General features: G+C 40.3%; 1 protein-coding gene across 8 annotated transcripts in view; it reads left to right on the top strand.

The window, feature by feature from the left end:
• LOC126259166 (uncharacterized) overlaps nt 1-15,332 on the top strand; it is a 131,016-nt gene extending 115,684 nt beyond the window's left edge. For 6 of the 8 annotated variants that reach the window (XM_049955730.1, XM_049955725.1, XM_049955727.1 and 3 more), the window contains one exon: nt 14,950-15,332. In XM_049955730.1, the coding sequence (XP_049811687.1) occupies nt 14,950-15,084 (135 nt within the window). In that variant the 3' untranslated portion in view covers nt 15,085-15,332. Of the gene's footprint in view, nt 1-5,460; nt 5,762-5,965; nt 6,021-14,949 lie in introns of those variants that run through there. The other 2 variants (XM_049955732.1, XM_049955731.1) reach the window with 2 other exon arrangements.
• Nucleotides 15,333-16,632: the final 1,300 nt, after the last annotated feature.

The following is a 16,632-nucleotide window of genomic DNA, read 5'->3' as shown; positions in this document are numbered from 1 at the left end:
TAAAGATCTTGCTTGTACAGTCCTTAAACTGGCTACTTTACATTGAGCATATACCACTTATGCTCCCTGCTGTTTTTACGCAATATACTTCGCATGCTCTTTAGTTATTAACAAGTTCAAAGATTCTTATGACACATACACGTCTCAATCACACAAAATCTTAAAATACAAACCACACTCACCTCATTATCAGTTAAAATAAAAGCAAATTGTGTGGGAGAACCAAATCAGCTCTCAGGTTGTCATATAAAACACACACTATTAAAATATGTCGTATTGAAAGCTGTGTCCCACATGGGCAACGTCTCCAGCTTGCCATGTTCAGAACAAAGTAAGCCATGGTCATGCTGAAGGTTTTACAGAAAGCAGCTTATTATTCCTCACTTGCAGCCATTAAGCCTTCCACCAGCACCTGGGCTTCTTGGTCACAGATGAGGTAACGGTCTGCAGGGGGACTGAACAGCAAGCAGAAGATGGAAGGAAGGAAGCTGCCTCAGTAGCCGCATCAGGAAGTTCATTTTCCTGGACACCTATGTGCCCTGGAACCCAGCTGAAAAATATTTCCGTGTCCTGCCTTTGCTAGAGGAGGAGAGTATTCTGCACTTCCTGCACCACCTAATTCTGTTGGTTACATCTGACCAATAGAGACACTATGAGAATCTAAGCAGATGAGGAATTTCTTGCCATAATGCCACCTCATCTGCTCCAGTAAGCCAGGGGGATCTACTCAAATCCTGACTTTGGACCTTAATGCCCCCACCTGTAGCAATTCAGAGCTCTCCCTCTCACAGATCCTGAATGGCCTCATTGCCCATGAACAGTGACAGAACAGCTTTTGCAACTGCAGCTTTGCAACAAATATAGACACTAGCAATTTTGGAATGGACAAAGGCCTGCATGCATGGCGTACCACAAGTAGATGACCTCGAATAAACAGCGGAGGCTCACCAGGCTCTGCACACAGGCTAGCAATTGGACTCATGCAATAATGATCTGTTGACAGCCTAAAGCCCTTGTGGTAAACTGCATCCAGCATTTGGAAGTGTGAAGGCCTTGCTGATCCATAAACCGGCATCTGTATTCCAGATGGGGTTGCACAAATTAATTACAAAGTTGGAGCAGATGTATCCTGTCAGCTCCCCAGGACCTATGACTGATGCATTTAAGGATGTTTAAAGAACTTTTAGTTCTTTAAGGTGTGGCGGCCATGTTAGCTTCTCATCACAAGTGATGTCCAAATATTTCATCTTTTTCTTAATAGTGAGAATAGTATACCCCAGTTTTAAAACAGGCAAATTACAAGGAGAGTGGGAGTGATTGAAATCAACATAGTTTTCTCCAAATAGAATTAAAAATGTGTGATGTTAGATGAATTGTCAAATGCAATTGCCAAGTAGCCACTGCAAGGTTGGAGAATACACAGAAGATGGTAAAGTCGTTCACAAACAAGGAACACAGTGTGGGATGCCATATTGTGGATGTAGTACTGTTGATCACAATCGCAGATGCCTTGACACTTAGAATATTCCTTTGATTGACATCAGTCTCCTGCTTAAAACGGGCCTAAAATGGTCAGACAGCATGTTCCAAACCTTGTATCAAAAATTACTGTCTGAGAGGAAAGTGGGTAGATGTCCATGGAACCCTCACCAACAAAGTTGCAACAAAATATTATGCCTCCAGGTAGTATTGTAGGCCTTTCCCAAACTGAAGAAGATACTGATAAGGTGTTGCTTATGGAGGAAAGCTTGCTGAATTGCTGCTTCGAGTGTGGAGTGATACCTCCTGAACTCACACTAGGTGCCAGCTGACCATATGCTCTAGTGTCTTTCCTGAGCAGCTTGTTACATTAATGCTATGATAACTAGCAGGGTTAGTTCGATCCTTCCCTGGTTTTAAAATCAGGATTAAAACAGATGCTTTCCATGAGTTGCGTAATTCTCCTGTCATGCAAATTTCATTGAAGAGCTGAATGAGTAGTCCAATTGTTTCAACATACCATACGTTATCACGTCATGGCCATGTGTAGTGTCATGAGCTACTGGCAATTCAGAATCCAACTCGCAAATAGAGAAAAGCATGTTATATTTCTCAGTGTTGGTGGAACAAAAAGCAAAACCAACCCTATCTCTTATCTCCTGATAATGACAGAAAGCTGGAATCCTGGCTAGATTTGGCTGTAACAGCTGCTTTTTTGGCAGTCATGAGTTCTACCTTGACTTCCCCCTGATGGCTTCCCACACTTTACTTGCAGATGTGGACCTATTGATAGAGTTCAGTAACTCTGACCAAGACCTCTGCTTACTCTCCTGCATTATGCTCCTCGCCTTTGTCTGCTCCATTCAAAAAGTTGCAAGATTCACATCTGTAGCCCACCGACTGAATGGTCAGTAGCCACCCTGCTGTCTCTGGTTGCAGAACAACTTATCATTCCACGAAGGGACAGGCTGCCTTCTAGATGTTCCCATTGACGTCGGGCTGGATGCATCAGTAGCGTGATGGATCATGGCCATAACGTGGTCCACCGAGTTCTCGATGCCGTCACTGCCCAAAAACAGCTAACTACCTGTAAAGCATTCAGTTAACTTTCTGAGTAGCTATCTTGGTGCCTTCCTTTTGGGATCTGCTCCATCAGACAAATAGATCCAGATAGGGCAGTGCTTGCTACCATGAAGGTCGTTGTGCTCTCCCCATTGAGCAGTGTCTGCAAGGACAGGCAAGCAGAAGGGAGAGGCCTGTAGTGGTGCTAAAATGCATAGTTTGACCAATGTTTATCATTAATTCATGTCATATTCTCACATGTCAGACCCCTGGGCAAGTGCTGTTAGAACACTATAAACAGAAATGGATGGGGTAGAAAATCAAGATGATGTGTGAAGACTTCACTGTCAATGGGCTCATGAGACTGAAGATACACAGAGCCACTATCCAAACTGCTTTTAGTGTTGTTGTTAATGGCAGAGGTGAGGAGTGTAATGTGTCCTTGATGAACACTGCTCCACTTCTCCCCCCCCCCCCCCCCCCCCCGCCTGCCCCCATTCTTCCTCCCCCTCACCAGTAAAGTTGTCTTTTCTGTGGAGGTGACAGCCTCCAAGTACATGTATGTCAGTCTGTTGAAAATGAGTCTCTTGGAGATGGAGGCCAACAGGTCTGTTTTGTATTAGGAGTCTCAGTCTCTCCAGATGAGTCTTGTATCCATTCATATTCCACTGGAGTATTGCGAGCCATTTCAGTGGTGTGGTTTTGATGTATTCCTGTCCTTGCGTCAGGGCTGATGAGGCACTTGTAGAGTGAGGGGGATTGGAGGGATTGCCTGGGTCTGTTGACGAGGCATCACAATCCACAATGTCCTCCACCACAGTCAAATATGTCGAACAACTTCTAATGGCATCCGGGGAAATCTTTTGACCTGAATGTCATGACCATTTCCCTTCAAGGATGATGGGCACTATGAATATGTTGCTGGTCTCTTTTGTCATAGCTGCCTGGAATGCTATGTCTTTGCTCACTTCACTCTGGCATGTACAGGTTCTGGTGGTGGATATGATGTGCTGGACGTTATCTGAATTGAAGTGTCCCCCTTGGGAAGAGGTTTCTGTGCCACGGAAGCATACAAAGCCGCATATTCTTTTTCGGCTTCTATATGGGGAGCATCTAAGTGGTCACTTTATTTTCAAAATTTTGAATTCCTCAGCAAAAACAAGTGAGTGTCGACTCTAGATGGGAGGCTCCCAGAGTAGTTAAGACATGTTTCTGGGGTTGGCAGTCAGTCTCAGAATCATGGGCTGCCTCTCCATACTTTCCACAGCTCACTTCTCTTCTGTAACTCAGCATTGTCTGGCCAAAATGCTAGAATTTGTACCACCAGAAAGGGTTAAGTGTGTAATGCCTAACCCTCATTGATAACCTGCACAGGCAGTGTTGGAGAATTGTAGGTCACAAGGAAGGTGACGGTCTTCTAAATTTTTACATTATTCCTCCATCCATTTGGTGCCCATTCTTGTTTAAGTTCTATGATGTCTGTGCCCATAATATAGTGTGAGTTGAGGGATTTATGCAACTCAGCAATTATGTTATAGTCAACCAACTTTTCTAACTTCAGAAGAAGTTCCACCTGCTTTGCCTCATTAGTGTCAACCAGTAAGGAACCATTTTGGAACTGCTTAATAGAGTAAGGTACCAGCAAGCTCCATTACTGAATACAGTTTGATTATGTAATGGACTCACCTCCCTTATTCAGATGGTACACTCATCACACTGGGAGTTGAAGCATTTAATTTGAAGTGTTACACCTTGGTCCCATGAGCAGCTAGCAGAAAATATGCAGTCACCAAGACAGAGCCCCATTTGCCCAGTACGCCTGACACGACTGAGGTGTGGCAGGTCCCCAAAGGACGCCTGCTAAAGACTGTTCCACCTTGACAGCCATGCATCTCATTGGTGCACAGCACACCTTAAGATTGAAGGGTCTCCTAGAGAGTTTTGGACATCCTCGTGACCCAGTTGATTAGCCAAGATCACTGGCCTCTGTGAAGCACAATATTCCACTGCCGTGCCACACAGTCATCAGTGGAGCATGCCGAGAGGTTACAGTGACAGACGACTGGTGTTGCGCACAAATTCACAGCTTTGCAGTCCCAGGGTCGCCTGTATCCAGCAAACAAATGCTGTGGCCCTGGGGGCAGATGGCATGCAGAAAACAAAGACTGTACATATGATATAAAAAATAGATAAAATGAGTAGGGAAAAAAACATGAAATAAGGTCTTAACACATCGACTGCCAAACACGTTGTGATGAATGTTTCACTGCCAGGCTGATGGGTGCACAGCGTCAGGTGTGAGGCTCTGCTGCAGCTGGTGGTGACCTTCTGGCAGTCAACGTGTTAAATAATGCTAGAAACACAAAGAAAGCAGAGCAGAAAAAAAGTAAAATTTGATAAGAATAACAGTAACAATTTGTAACTGACCTTTAACTTGCAGTGATCTTCATCTGAATCAGAAGCTTTTCTGTAAGTAATGACATTACAAACAGTTTCAGACTTTACCATAAGGAAAAACTGTTTGCTACTTCAAAAAAGAGAAATAAGTGTGTCAACACTGATCTAATAGCTATACATATTTTTATTATTTTCTTTCAGAATCAGCAGTGGATAGTACATATGGAAAACTTAGTTTCTTAAGTGAAATTATTGTAGTTTTTATGTTGTAAATACCACTAAGTGTGGAAAATATGATGTAGTAACTGAAGTAACAAAGCAATATGCAAGTGATCATCATACAAATAGGTAAATTTCCCTCCTTCAAGCAGCAACAGTAATGGCACAGTAATATGCTGTCACTTGAAGAAAGTAAAGGAGAGTCCTGATATGAGATTTAATGAAGCAGGAGAGTTCTTATGTATGTAACATTTGTCAGTCCCTTGCTGTGATACTGAAACTCTTCTGTACGATTCCTTACAGATATGGAAGCATCCATAGATATCTTAACTTCTGAAGTTTCAGAAGGAATAGGGTCAGAGTTTTGTTTCATGAAGCTGTAATACATTTACGCAGCTGCTGCTGAGTCATCACAGCACCTAAAAGTGATGACAGCACATCTTGTATTCCCTATTAGTACTAGCTTAGTGCACTGGGTGTTCTTACCATTCTACTTTTTCTTTGTGAATAGAAAGTAAAGGTCATTACTACGCCATTTTGTTTACTTGACATCTTTGTGGTATTGTTTTTTTTTTTTTTCCATGACCAAACAAGACATCATGGTCAGTGCTTTTCTCTAATAAAGAAATACATGCAGCATACACAGTGCTCTAAATTACATTCTAAAAATATCCTCGAGTGATATGTACTGTATTAGAGGATGTATAAATGTTAACTGGGAATATTTTAAACTGTAATTGTATATCTGAAAATAAAATTTGTGTCACTGTCTCATATGCTTTTTCGCATAATCATCCTACCCTTTCAGTACCAGTAGCCTATGACTCCGTGCAATCAAGATATCAACAACAAGCAAATATGTGGTAAGGTACTGATTCTCTCTCTCTCTCTCTCTCTCTGCTGCAAAGTTTGTTTCCATGTAGTAGCTACACAGAAAGTGGCCAGCTTCACCAAGGTCATTTCATGCTTAACTAGTTTCAGAATAAAGTATTTTGCATGGTTTTTAACAGTGCTTGTCCTCACTTGTTGCTTAGCAGCAGTTTCAAAGTGCACCCTTTTGTCCATTCAGGAAGCTGATTGTTCATTGCTTTATTACTTGTAGTTGAAATGAAATTTGTATAAAAATAATTTAAATTCTCTTTTGTTTTGGCTGTTAAAATGCTATCAATAAAATACTGTACATAAACCCTTGTTAATTGCAATGAGAAAAAGAAAACATTCACACGTGGCAACCCTGTTAGAGTGAATCTGCGATTCAACATGGTGTCATTATTAAAATTACAAAGAAGCTTGTTTACTGAGTGGAAAATTATAATGTATGAAAGTGAAGAAGAAGATGAAGAGGACTACTACTCAGCAAACTGAAGTGGCAAGGTGGCCACAGTAGCAGCACCACCATGTTTACACCTGAGAAGCAGGGAGGGTAGGTAGAAAGAGCATACATTCCAGTACTCTTATAAGTGGAGCGCTGCAAGACTACCACTGAATGATGTGCCCATTTAGAACAAGAACAGAAGCAGAATGTACAATATTTCTGACATTAGCTGCTCGAAACACTTCGATGGCAGTATCTGTAAGACTACCTTCCCCCGTCATGTCGCTATTTTCCACTTTAGTGACTTGATTCATAGTCTACTGTTTCAGTTGTGAATGATGATGCCACTCTGTTCAAATCTATACTGAATGATTTTATTATATTTCCAGTTTCCTCGTCTGTCACAGTATCTCACCTCCAGTTGTCATCACGCACTTTTTCTGGCGTGGTACGCAGCCCTTCAAGTCGTCTAATGCCGGAACACTAAAACCTAATACCATAAAAACAAAAGCCATTTCACCAGGTGGGCTATAATCTGATTTCCAAATACTGGGGACGGGGGTGGGGAGGGGGGGGGGTCGCACAGGTTGAGACATGGGCAAGGATTACATTGTTCCTGGTTCCAAGCTACAATTGCCGTATGTGCATACGTGGGCTCACCACTTGAAGAAAGCTTCCTCACAACAATATCTATTCAATTGCAGAGACATTACAGCTAAGCATGTGGATTTATAACCATATTGCAATGTGTTGTATGTCTCTTTTTCATACTTGCAAGGCACTGGAAGAAGTGTAAGTCAAACTAAGTGTCAAAGATTTCTGCGACTAGCTGAAGACTGAATGCGAATGTTGGGTTTGAGGTCTGACATATGAGTGCAGACTAAGTTATACTTCAGGGTTCCAAAATGCAGCCGTGAATTAGCATGCAAATATTTTCGAATATTTTTTGAAGTCTCAGGTTAGTACTTGTATTCTCTGAAATACTGGTGGATAAGTGCTGTTCAAATAAAAGAAACAGTTCAATGTGATTTTTAACTCATTGTGATTGAAGGTTTATGCTTTTATTTGTAATGAATACTTGCAGGTCAGGTTGATCGTATGGAGATGGTTGCATAGTGTCTGGGCCAATACAGCTCTCTGATTTGCTTCCAAACAGGTCACTTCCTAGTCTGTTGCATATTCATCCGGACACATAGAAGTGCATATTCATCTGGACACTTAGAAGTGGTAATTTGAGGATAGCAGTCATCATATGCTGCTCTTGACTTTGAGTGATGACTATGAGGCATATCTTAAGAGTTTTGTTTCCTGCAATAGTGGTTGAATGTTCAAATAACTTAACAGTGATGTATACAAGTACAGCGGGCAACTTCCACACGAGCAGTACTGCCCCTTTGCGACAGCAGACACAGCAAGGTCTAATACTCGCCATTTGAAAGAAAATACTAGATAACCAAGCTTCCTTTGTTCCTGGAATGTCTATAATCACTTTCTCATACTTATTTTTCCCTGGTAGGTCTACAATCATTCAGTAAAGTTTCTCAAGGTAATTGATGTTTTGGAACAATATAAAATGTATGATTTTCTGAACTTGTTGTCATATGTATTGAAATTAAAAGCTTTCATTAGTCCATGGTGGCTTTTGCATTATCAGACAATAAAAAACTGATATCTTTATTGCCAATCCCCCCACCCTCAAACAGCCCAAAGTCAGCTCCAGGAGAGGGACTTCTACATGTTCCCAGTACTGCTAGTTCATTGTTTTTCATCTTCCGGCCTTTGATGTACTGAACAGAGATTCAGATGCTTCAAGTTTTGATGACTTGCGAATTTGAGAAACCATCCATCTGTGGCATACCACTTCCACCTGAGTTCATAGAGTTTAGAAAAATTTCTTTGCTTGTTTTGATAAGCAATAAACATTTCTTTCATATAGATTAGTGATAGTAATTTTCGTTTCTGAAGATTTGTTTTATCAGGTGTAACAGAAACATTGCCCAACTCCATCTACAGTTACATCATGTCAGGACCCTCAAAAAGTCCAACTATTAGATTTCTCTCTCCATCAGAAAGAACTTTGTTTTGTGTTTTCCCTGAGTTGCTAGGATACCTTTTTCACTTTCCAACTTTCTATCTGTTTTAACCAGCCTCTCGGAGACATAATTCTGCTGAGCTTACTTTTGATAGAGCAACTCCTTGTGAGAATCTGAATTCCGTCAGTATGAGTAGAAGTGTGCATTTTTTCTTTCAACTTTGACAGTAGCTGAGTATGATAAGAATAGACAATGTACTCCTGAAACTGCTGGCTGCTCTGACTCATCAAGATCAATGCTTAATAGTGGATACCACATGGCTGCTTATTTAGCTTTGTACCTGGTTAACTATTGCATTTGACATAGCGCTTTAAATCACAATTACTGACCATCTGAATTTTGATTGGTGCAACTCTTAAAGAACTCAAACTGTTGTTTAACAGATTATCACATGATCATTGCAGATATTGTACCCCACACTTTAGCGCCAATATTTATTGAACACAAACTTCCTATAACACTGGATTAAAATTGTCTAGTAGTCGATGAAACGAAACAATAATAGCTCTTGATGAAAATTAATGTAAACAATAGTTCCAGATTGAGTTTGATACAAGTCCAAGCACTACAGCTTTGTTATGGTGGAAAATACGCATGCATCATCCAAAGCTCTATACAACACAAATCTAAATTGGCACAGATAAATGACAGTGGTTGTCATAGTTCACTTGCAGAGACAGTCAGATAACAGCAACTAATAGCAAATCAGCTGCCGGACAGTCTTACATTTGCCTGATACACTGCAGTTGACCGCACTGGACATGGTGATGTTACACAAGTCAACACTTCCATGTTTTCCATTTGCACATCTGCTGGGGTTCAAATTTGTGATAAAAATAGAGAAAAACTGTAGATTCACTGCCAACAACAGTTCCTTTCATTCAGGAGAACAGTCTGCAGCCATCTGCTGGAATCATAGGTCAGCAAATGGCAGCCTCCAAATTGCCAAAGTACACTTTGGCAGGTCTTCTTCAAATGCTGAATACACAATATTTACAAAGCAACAGTGTAAAAAGTCACGTTAAAAAATAAATTGGGATTAAATTGTTTAAGTCAGTTTGTTTTTGTGTAACATGTTTCTGAAAAGTTGAAAAATTACAGAATAAAATTCAGGTTTAATTTTTCATTCATAGCATATTGAATTTGTTTATGCATTTACTAGTTTTTCAACTATTTGTGTGACAACAAAACATGAGTGCTTGGGGACCTACAGGGTGGCGACAATAATAATAATAAATGTGGAAATTTTATAGGTTGTAGAGAAAAATTCTTGTATTTCATAGGGGATGCCTGATATAAATTTTAACTAACCACCATTTGAAAGATCAAATGGTGGTTAGTTCAAGTTAACACCAGGCATCCCTTATGGGATACAAGAATTTTTCCTTCAATTAACAGTCTTCTACCAAAAGTACAACTCTAAAACTTTCAGGTATTATAAGCAAGCTACCAAACAATTAGGCCAATATAGGGCAACTTGTATAATCAACCATGTGAAAAAGGTTTCAGAAATTACTGCAACTAATTGCAACGGCAATTGGTTGCAGTCATTCCTGAAACCTTTAACAAGACAGTCACAGTGCTCCAAATCCAGAATGGAAAAAGTTTTAATGTGAAAAATACCAAGCCAATGAAATTTGGGAGAAAGTTTGCAGTATTAAAAAATGTTTGTTGTTGTTGTGGTCTTCAGTCCTGAGACTGGTTTGATGCAGCTCTCCATGCTACTCTATCCTGTGCAAGCTTCTTCATTTCCCAGTACCAACTGCAACCTACATCCTTCTGAATCTGCTTAGTGTATTAATCTATTGGTCTCCCTCTACGATTTTTACCCTCCACGCTGCCCTCCAATACTAAATTTGTGATCCCTTGATGCCTCAGAACATGTCCTACCAGCCGATCCCTTCTTCTGGTCAAGCTGTGCCACAAACTACTCTTCTCCCCAATCCTATTCAATACTTCCTCATTAGTTATGTGATCTACCCATATAATCTTCAGCATTCTTCTGTAGCACCACATTTCGAAAGCTTCTATTCTCTTCTTGTCCAAACTATTTATCGTCCATGTTTCACTTCCATACATGGCTACACTCCATACAAATACTTTCAGAAATGACTGCCTGACACATAAATCTATACTCGATGTTAACAAATTTCTCTTCTTCAGAAACGCTTTCCTTGCCATTGCCAGTCTACATTTTATATCCTTTCTACTTCGACCATCATCAGTTATTTTGCTCCCCAAATAGCAAAACTCCTTTACTACTTTAAGTGTCTCATTTCCTAATCTAATTCCCTCAGCATCAACCGACTTAATTCGACTACATTCCATTATCCTCGTTTTGCTTTTGTTGATGTTCATCTTATATCCTTCTTTCAAGACGCTATCCATTCCGTTCAACTGCTCTTCCAAGTCCTTTGCTGTCTCTGACAGAATTACAGTGTCATCGGCGAACCTCAAAGTTTTTATTTCTTCTCCATGGGTTTTAACACCTACTCCGAATTTTTCTTTTGTTTCCTTTACTGCTTGCTCAATATACAGATTGAATAACATCGGGGAGAGGCTACAACCCTGTCTTACTCCTTTCACAACAACTGCTTCCCTTTCATGTCCCTCGACTCTTATAACTGCCATCTGGTTTCTGTACAACTTGTAAATAGCCTTTCGCTCCCTGTATTTTACCCCTGCCACCTTTAGAATTTGAAAGAGAGTATTCCAGTCAACATTGTCAAAAGCTTTCTCTAAGTCTACAAATGCTAGAAACGTAGGTTTGTCTTTCCTTAATCTTTCTTCTAAGATCTGTCGTAAGGTCAGTATTGCCTCACGTGTTCCAGTATTTCTGCAGAATCCAAACTGATCTTCCCCAAGGTCGGCTTCTACCAGTTTTTCCATTCGTCTGTAAAGAATTCGTGTTAGTATTTTGCAGCTGTGGCTTATTAAATTGATTGTTCGGTAATTTTCACATCTGTGAACACCTGCTTTCTTTGGGATTGGAATTATTATATTCTTCTTGAAGTCTGAGGGTATTTCGCCTGTTTCATACATCTTGCTCACCAGATGGTAGAGTTTTGTCAGGACTGGCTCTCCCAAGGCCGTCAGTAGTTCCAATGGAATGTTGTCTACTCCGGGGGCCTTGTTTCGACTCAGGTCTTTCAGTGCTCTGTCAAACTCTTCATGCAGTATCGTATCTCCCATTTCATCTTCGTCTACGTCCTCTACCATTTCCATAATATTGCCCTCAAGTACATCGCCCTAGTATAGACCATCTGTATACTCCTTCCACCTTTCTGCTTTCCCTTCGTTGCTTAGAACTGGGTTTCCATCTGAGCTCTTGATATTCATACAAGTGGTTCTCTTTTCTCCAAAGGTCTCTTTAGTTTTCCTGTAGGCAGTATCTATCTTACCCCTAGTGAGATAAGCCTCTACATCCTTACATTTGTCCTCTAGCCATCCCTGCTTAGCCATTTTGCACTTCCTGTCGATCTCATTTTTGAGACATTTGTATTCCTTTTTGTCTGCTTCATTTACTGCATTTTTATATTTTCTCCTTTCATCAATTAAATTCAATATTTCTTCTGTTACCCAAGGATTTCTACTAGCCCTTGTCTTTTTACCTACTTGATCCTCTGCTGCCTTCACTACTTCATCCCTCAGAGCTACCCATTCTTCTTCTACTGTATTTCTTTCCCCCACTCCTGTCAATTGTTCCCTTATGCTCTCCCTCAAACTCTGTACAACCTCTGGTTCTTTCAGTTTATCCAGGTCCCATCTCCTTAAGTTCCCACCTTTTTGCAGTTTCTTCAGTTTTAATCTACAGGTCATAACCAATAGATTGTGGTCAGAGTCCACATCTGCCCCTGGAAATGTCTTACAATTTAAAACCTGGTTCCTAAATCTCAGTCTTACCATTATATAATCTATCTGATACCTTTTAGTATCTCCAGGGTTCTTCCATGTATACAACCTTCTTTCATGATTCTTAAACCAAGTGTTAGCTATGATTAAGTTGTGCTCTATGCAAAATTCTACCAGGCGGCTTCCTCTTTCATTTCTTAGCCCCAATCCATATTCACCTACTACGTTTCCTTCTCTCCCTTTTCCTACTGACGAATTCCAGTCACCCATGACTATTAAATTTTCGTCTCCCTTCACTACCTGAATAATTTCTTTTATCTCGTCATACATTTCATCAATTTCTTCTTCATCTGCAGAGCTAGTTAGCATATAAACTTGTACTACTGTAGTAGGCATGTGCTTTGTGTCTATCTTGGCCACAATAATGTGTTCACTATGCTGTTTGTAGTAGCTAACCCGCACTCCTATTTTTTTATTAATTATTAAACCTACTCCTGCATTACCCCTATTTGATTTTGTATTTATAAATCTGTAATCACCTGACCAAAAGTCTTGTTCCTCCTGCCACCGAACTTCACTAATTCCCACTATATCTAACTTTAACCTATCCATTTCCCTTTTAAAATTTTCTAACCTACCTGCCCGATTAAGGGATCTGACATTCCACGCTCCGATCCGTAGAATGCCAGTTTTCTTTCTCCTGATAACGACGTCCTCTTGAGTAGTCCCCGCCCGGAGATCCGAATGGGGGACTATTTTACCTCCGGAATATTTTACCCAAGAGGACGCCATCATCATTTAATCATACAGTAAAGCTGCATGCCCTCGGGAAAAATTACGGCCGTAGTTTCCCCTTGCTTTCAGCCGTTCGCAGTACCAGCACAGCAAGGCCGTTTTGGTTATTGTTACAAGGTGAGATCAGTCAATCATCCAGACTGTTGCCCTTGCAACTACTGAAAATGCTGCTGCCCCTCTTCAGGAACCACACGTTTGTCTGGTCTCTCAACAGATACCCCTCCGTTGTGGTTGCACCTACGGTACGGCTATCTGTATCGCTGAGGCACGCAAGCCTCCCCACCAACGGCAAGGTCCATGGTTCATGGGCGGAGGTATTAAAATATATTGTAAAGTATTAGTGCTGCCTGCAGCAAAAATAGTGAATGTCATTACATAAAACTTATAGAGTATACACAATGCAAGTAATTCAAGTATCTTGCCAAGTTTTGCAGCTTTACCACAATTGATCTCTGATGTACAGTTCTTCAAATTTGGCCAAATGTCAGTTTGGGTGCTGAAGCCCTCAATTGTAATATTTTTCTTTTATCAATGCTGCTATCCTGTCATCTGCTTAGTGGAATCTGTGTGGATAATTAAATAAAACTTTAACAATGTGTACACATTGCCAAACCACATTATGTTAAGTAATGGCTCTGCGATGTCAGTGTGCAGAATTTCTGATCATTTATAGAGGTGGGCCAAGGCAAGTGCTGTGAAGATTTCACCTGTCAAGTTGTGTACTATGAGCATTAAGGTGCCAGATTAACTCATGAGGAAGAGCTATCACATAAATGTAGTAAAAAATATCCTGTCATATCAACCTTCTGCAAAAACTAGCCACCAAATCTTAAAGTAGACAAATGTAAACTTGTGAACTTGTCCAAAATATAAATCAGTAGTAGTACTAACAACTGGATTTATGAGTCAGTCGTTTCATAAAAATATTTAGTTGTTATAACATTTGGATACATAGAGTGAAATGGGTGCACAGGCTCAGTTGTGGGTAAATCGCACAGGCTCGAATTTATTCGGTAGAACACAGAAACTGCAGTTTTTCTATGAAATTGATTGCTTAAAAAACATGTGTACAACTTATGATGAAGTATCACTTGTGTGTTGTATGCACATCAGGTCTAGCTAACAGGAGACATTAAGAGTCTACAAAGATGACCAGTGCAAATGGTCATGACTTTGTGGCATCTTAGGGAAATGTAAAGAAATGCTGAAAATACTTCAACTGGGAAACTACTTGATGGATGAAACTGTAGATCTTCCAAAAACCTACTTCAAAAATTCCAAGGACCAATTGTTCCAGCACAGTCTATGATTATTTTGCAGTCTCCTACATAATATTCCTATGGAGACCATGAAGATGAAATACAATAAGAAATCTCTCTGTCTACATGCCAACTATAAGAAAATGAGTGCTTTATCTCAAGTGTCACATTTCCACCGATAATAAAACAATCTCAACTGATTCTATATATTGACTATGCTGATATACTAACACCAGGAATGACATTTGGAGAATGCACAAATTGTGTTTCCCCACCTCTGTAAATAACTAGGGCAAATAAATTTCACCAAATACACATGTGCAACCAAACACAAACAGAGGGAGACAGAGGGGGGGGGGGGGGGGGGGGGGGGGCTGATTCAGTGAGAGTGAGATTTAAATACGAATGAAGTTGTACTGTGTATGATTTCTGTGTCATAATGAATATAATTATTTACTAAAAATTTGTATTGTTTCAGAACTCGACAAACACTAGCAGCATCTGGATGACAGAGTACAAAGACAAGTATTGCAGTCAGTCAAAAATACAGATTCAACCTCGTAGACCTGTGTCATCACCAGCTCAGAGATCAGTTTCATGGACAGTGAGATAATTATGAGATACATGGTAACAACATGCTCATTTTATGTATGAAATGATATGAAGATAATAGCTTTGGCAGAGAATGAGATACCTAAAGAAATTAAGCCTTGGACAATATGCACGGTTTTCTTATGCAATTGCTCCGGTCATTGGAGTAGATTGGATTGTGTGCTGGAAATTTAGTGTTTTGTCAGACATTGTTATTTGCCTCCATCTGGAGGGTTGTCCTGTTTCTAGAATAAAAATTATGAGAGTTAATGAAGTTTGTAGTTCTTTTCAGTAGGGTTTTGGCTTCCATGGTGAATTCTCAGTTCTTTTCTTGAATTAAACAATGATTTTTGAGTACCTCGGTTGTTGTAGCCTAAGTTCTTGGCATATTAAACACATCTCAAAAGTAAGCACAAACTGACTAGAAAATACATCAGACTGTAGTGTTAAGAGTGTATGGTGTTTGATTATGATATGTTCCACTCCACACACTTTACATTACAAATAAACTGCAGTCACTGTTCTTAAAGTTAATTGCTTGAGTGGACCTGCTACACAGTGTCACAAAAGTGTGTCATGAGACTTCTCCTTTTGCTGGGGTGAGTGCTGAAAGAGAGCTCTCGTCTATACAGGGTGTTACAAAAAGGTACGGCCAAACTTTCAGGAAACATTCCTCACACACAAAGAAAGAAAATATGTTATGTGGACATGTGTCCGGAAATGCTTACTTTCCATGTTAGAGCTCATTTTATTACTTCTCTTCAAATCACATTAATCATGGAATGGAAACACACAGCAACAGAACGTACCAGCTTGACTTCAAACACTTTGTTACAGGAAATGTTCAAAATGTCCTCCGTTAGCGAGGATACATGCATCCACCCTCTGTCGTATGGAATCCCTGATGCGCTGATGCAGACCTGGAGAATGGCGTATTGTATCACAGCCGTCCACAATATGAGCACGAAGAGTCTCTACATTTGGTACCGGAGTTGCGTAGACAAGAGCTTTCAAATGCCCCCATAAATAAAAGTCAAGAGGGTTGAGGTCAGGAGAGCGTGGAGGCCATGGAATTGGTCCGCCTCTACCAATCCATCGGTCACCGAATCTGTTGTTGAGAAGTGTACGAACACTTCGACTGAAATGTGCAGGAGCTCCATCGTGCATGAACCACATGTTGTGTCATACTTGTAAAGGCACATGTTCTAGCAGCACAGGTAGAGTATCCCGTATGAAATCATGATAACGTGCTCCATTGAGCGTAGGTGGAAGAACATACTGACGAAACTAAAATGAGCTCTAACATGGAAATTAAGCTTTTCCGGACACATGTCCACATAACATATTTTCTTTATTTGTGTGTGGGGAATGTTTCCTGAAAGTTTGGCCGTACCTTTTTGTAACACTTTTACAAATGCAGGTGACACATATTGCTCACAACCTATAGCTCTCAATAGATCAGAACATATATGTGTAATGCTCATCACAATTCTTCAGTTGTTCCACCATTTACATTCTGGTAGAAACGCATCTTGTCAATATGACTTCCTTTTGCATCTATATGGGACAC

Source organism: Schistocerca nitens, chromosome 5, assembly GCF_023898315.1.
Source record: "Schistocerca nitens isolate TAMUIC-IGC-003100 chromosome 5, iqSchNite1.1, whole genome shotgun sequence".
Classification (NCBI taxonomy): domain Eukaryota; kingdom Metazoa; phylum Arthropoda; class Insecta; order Orthoptera; family Acrididae; genus Schistocerca; species Schistocerca nitens.
The sequence above is the reverse complement of the archived record's forward strand: the minus strand, read 5'-3'. Positions and strand labels throughout refer to the sequence as shown.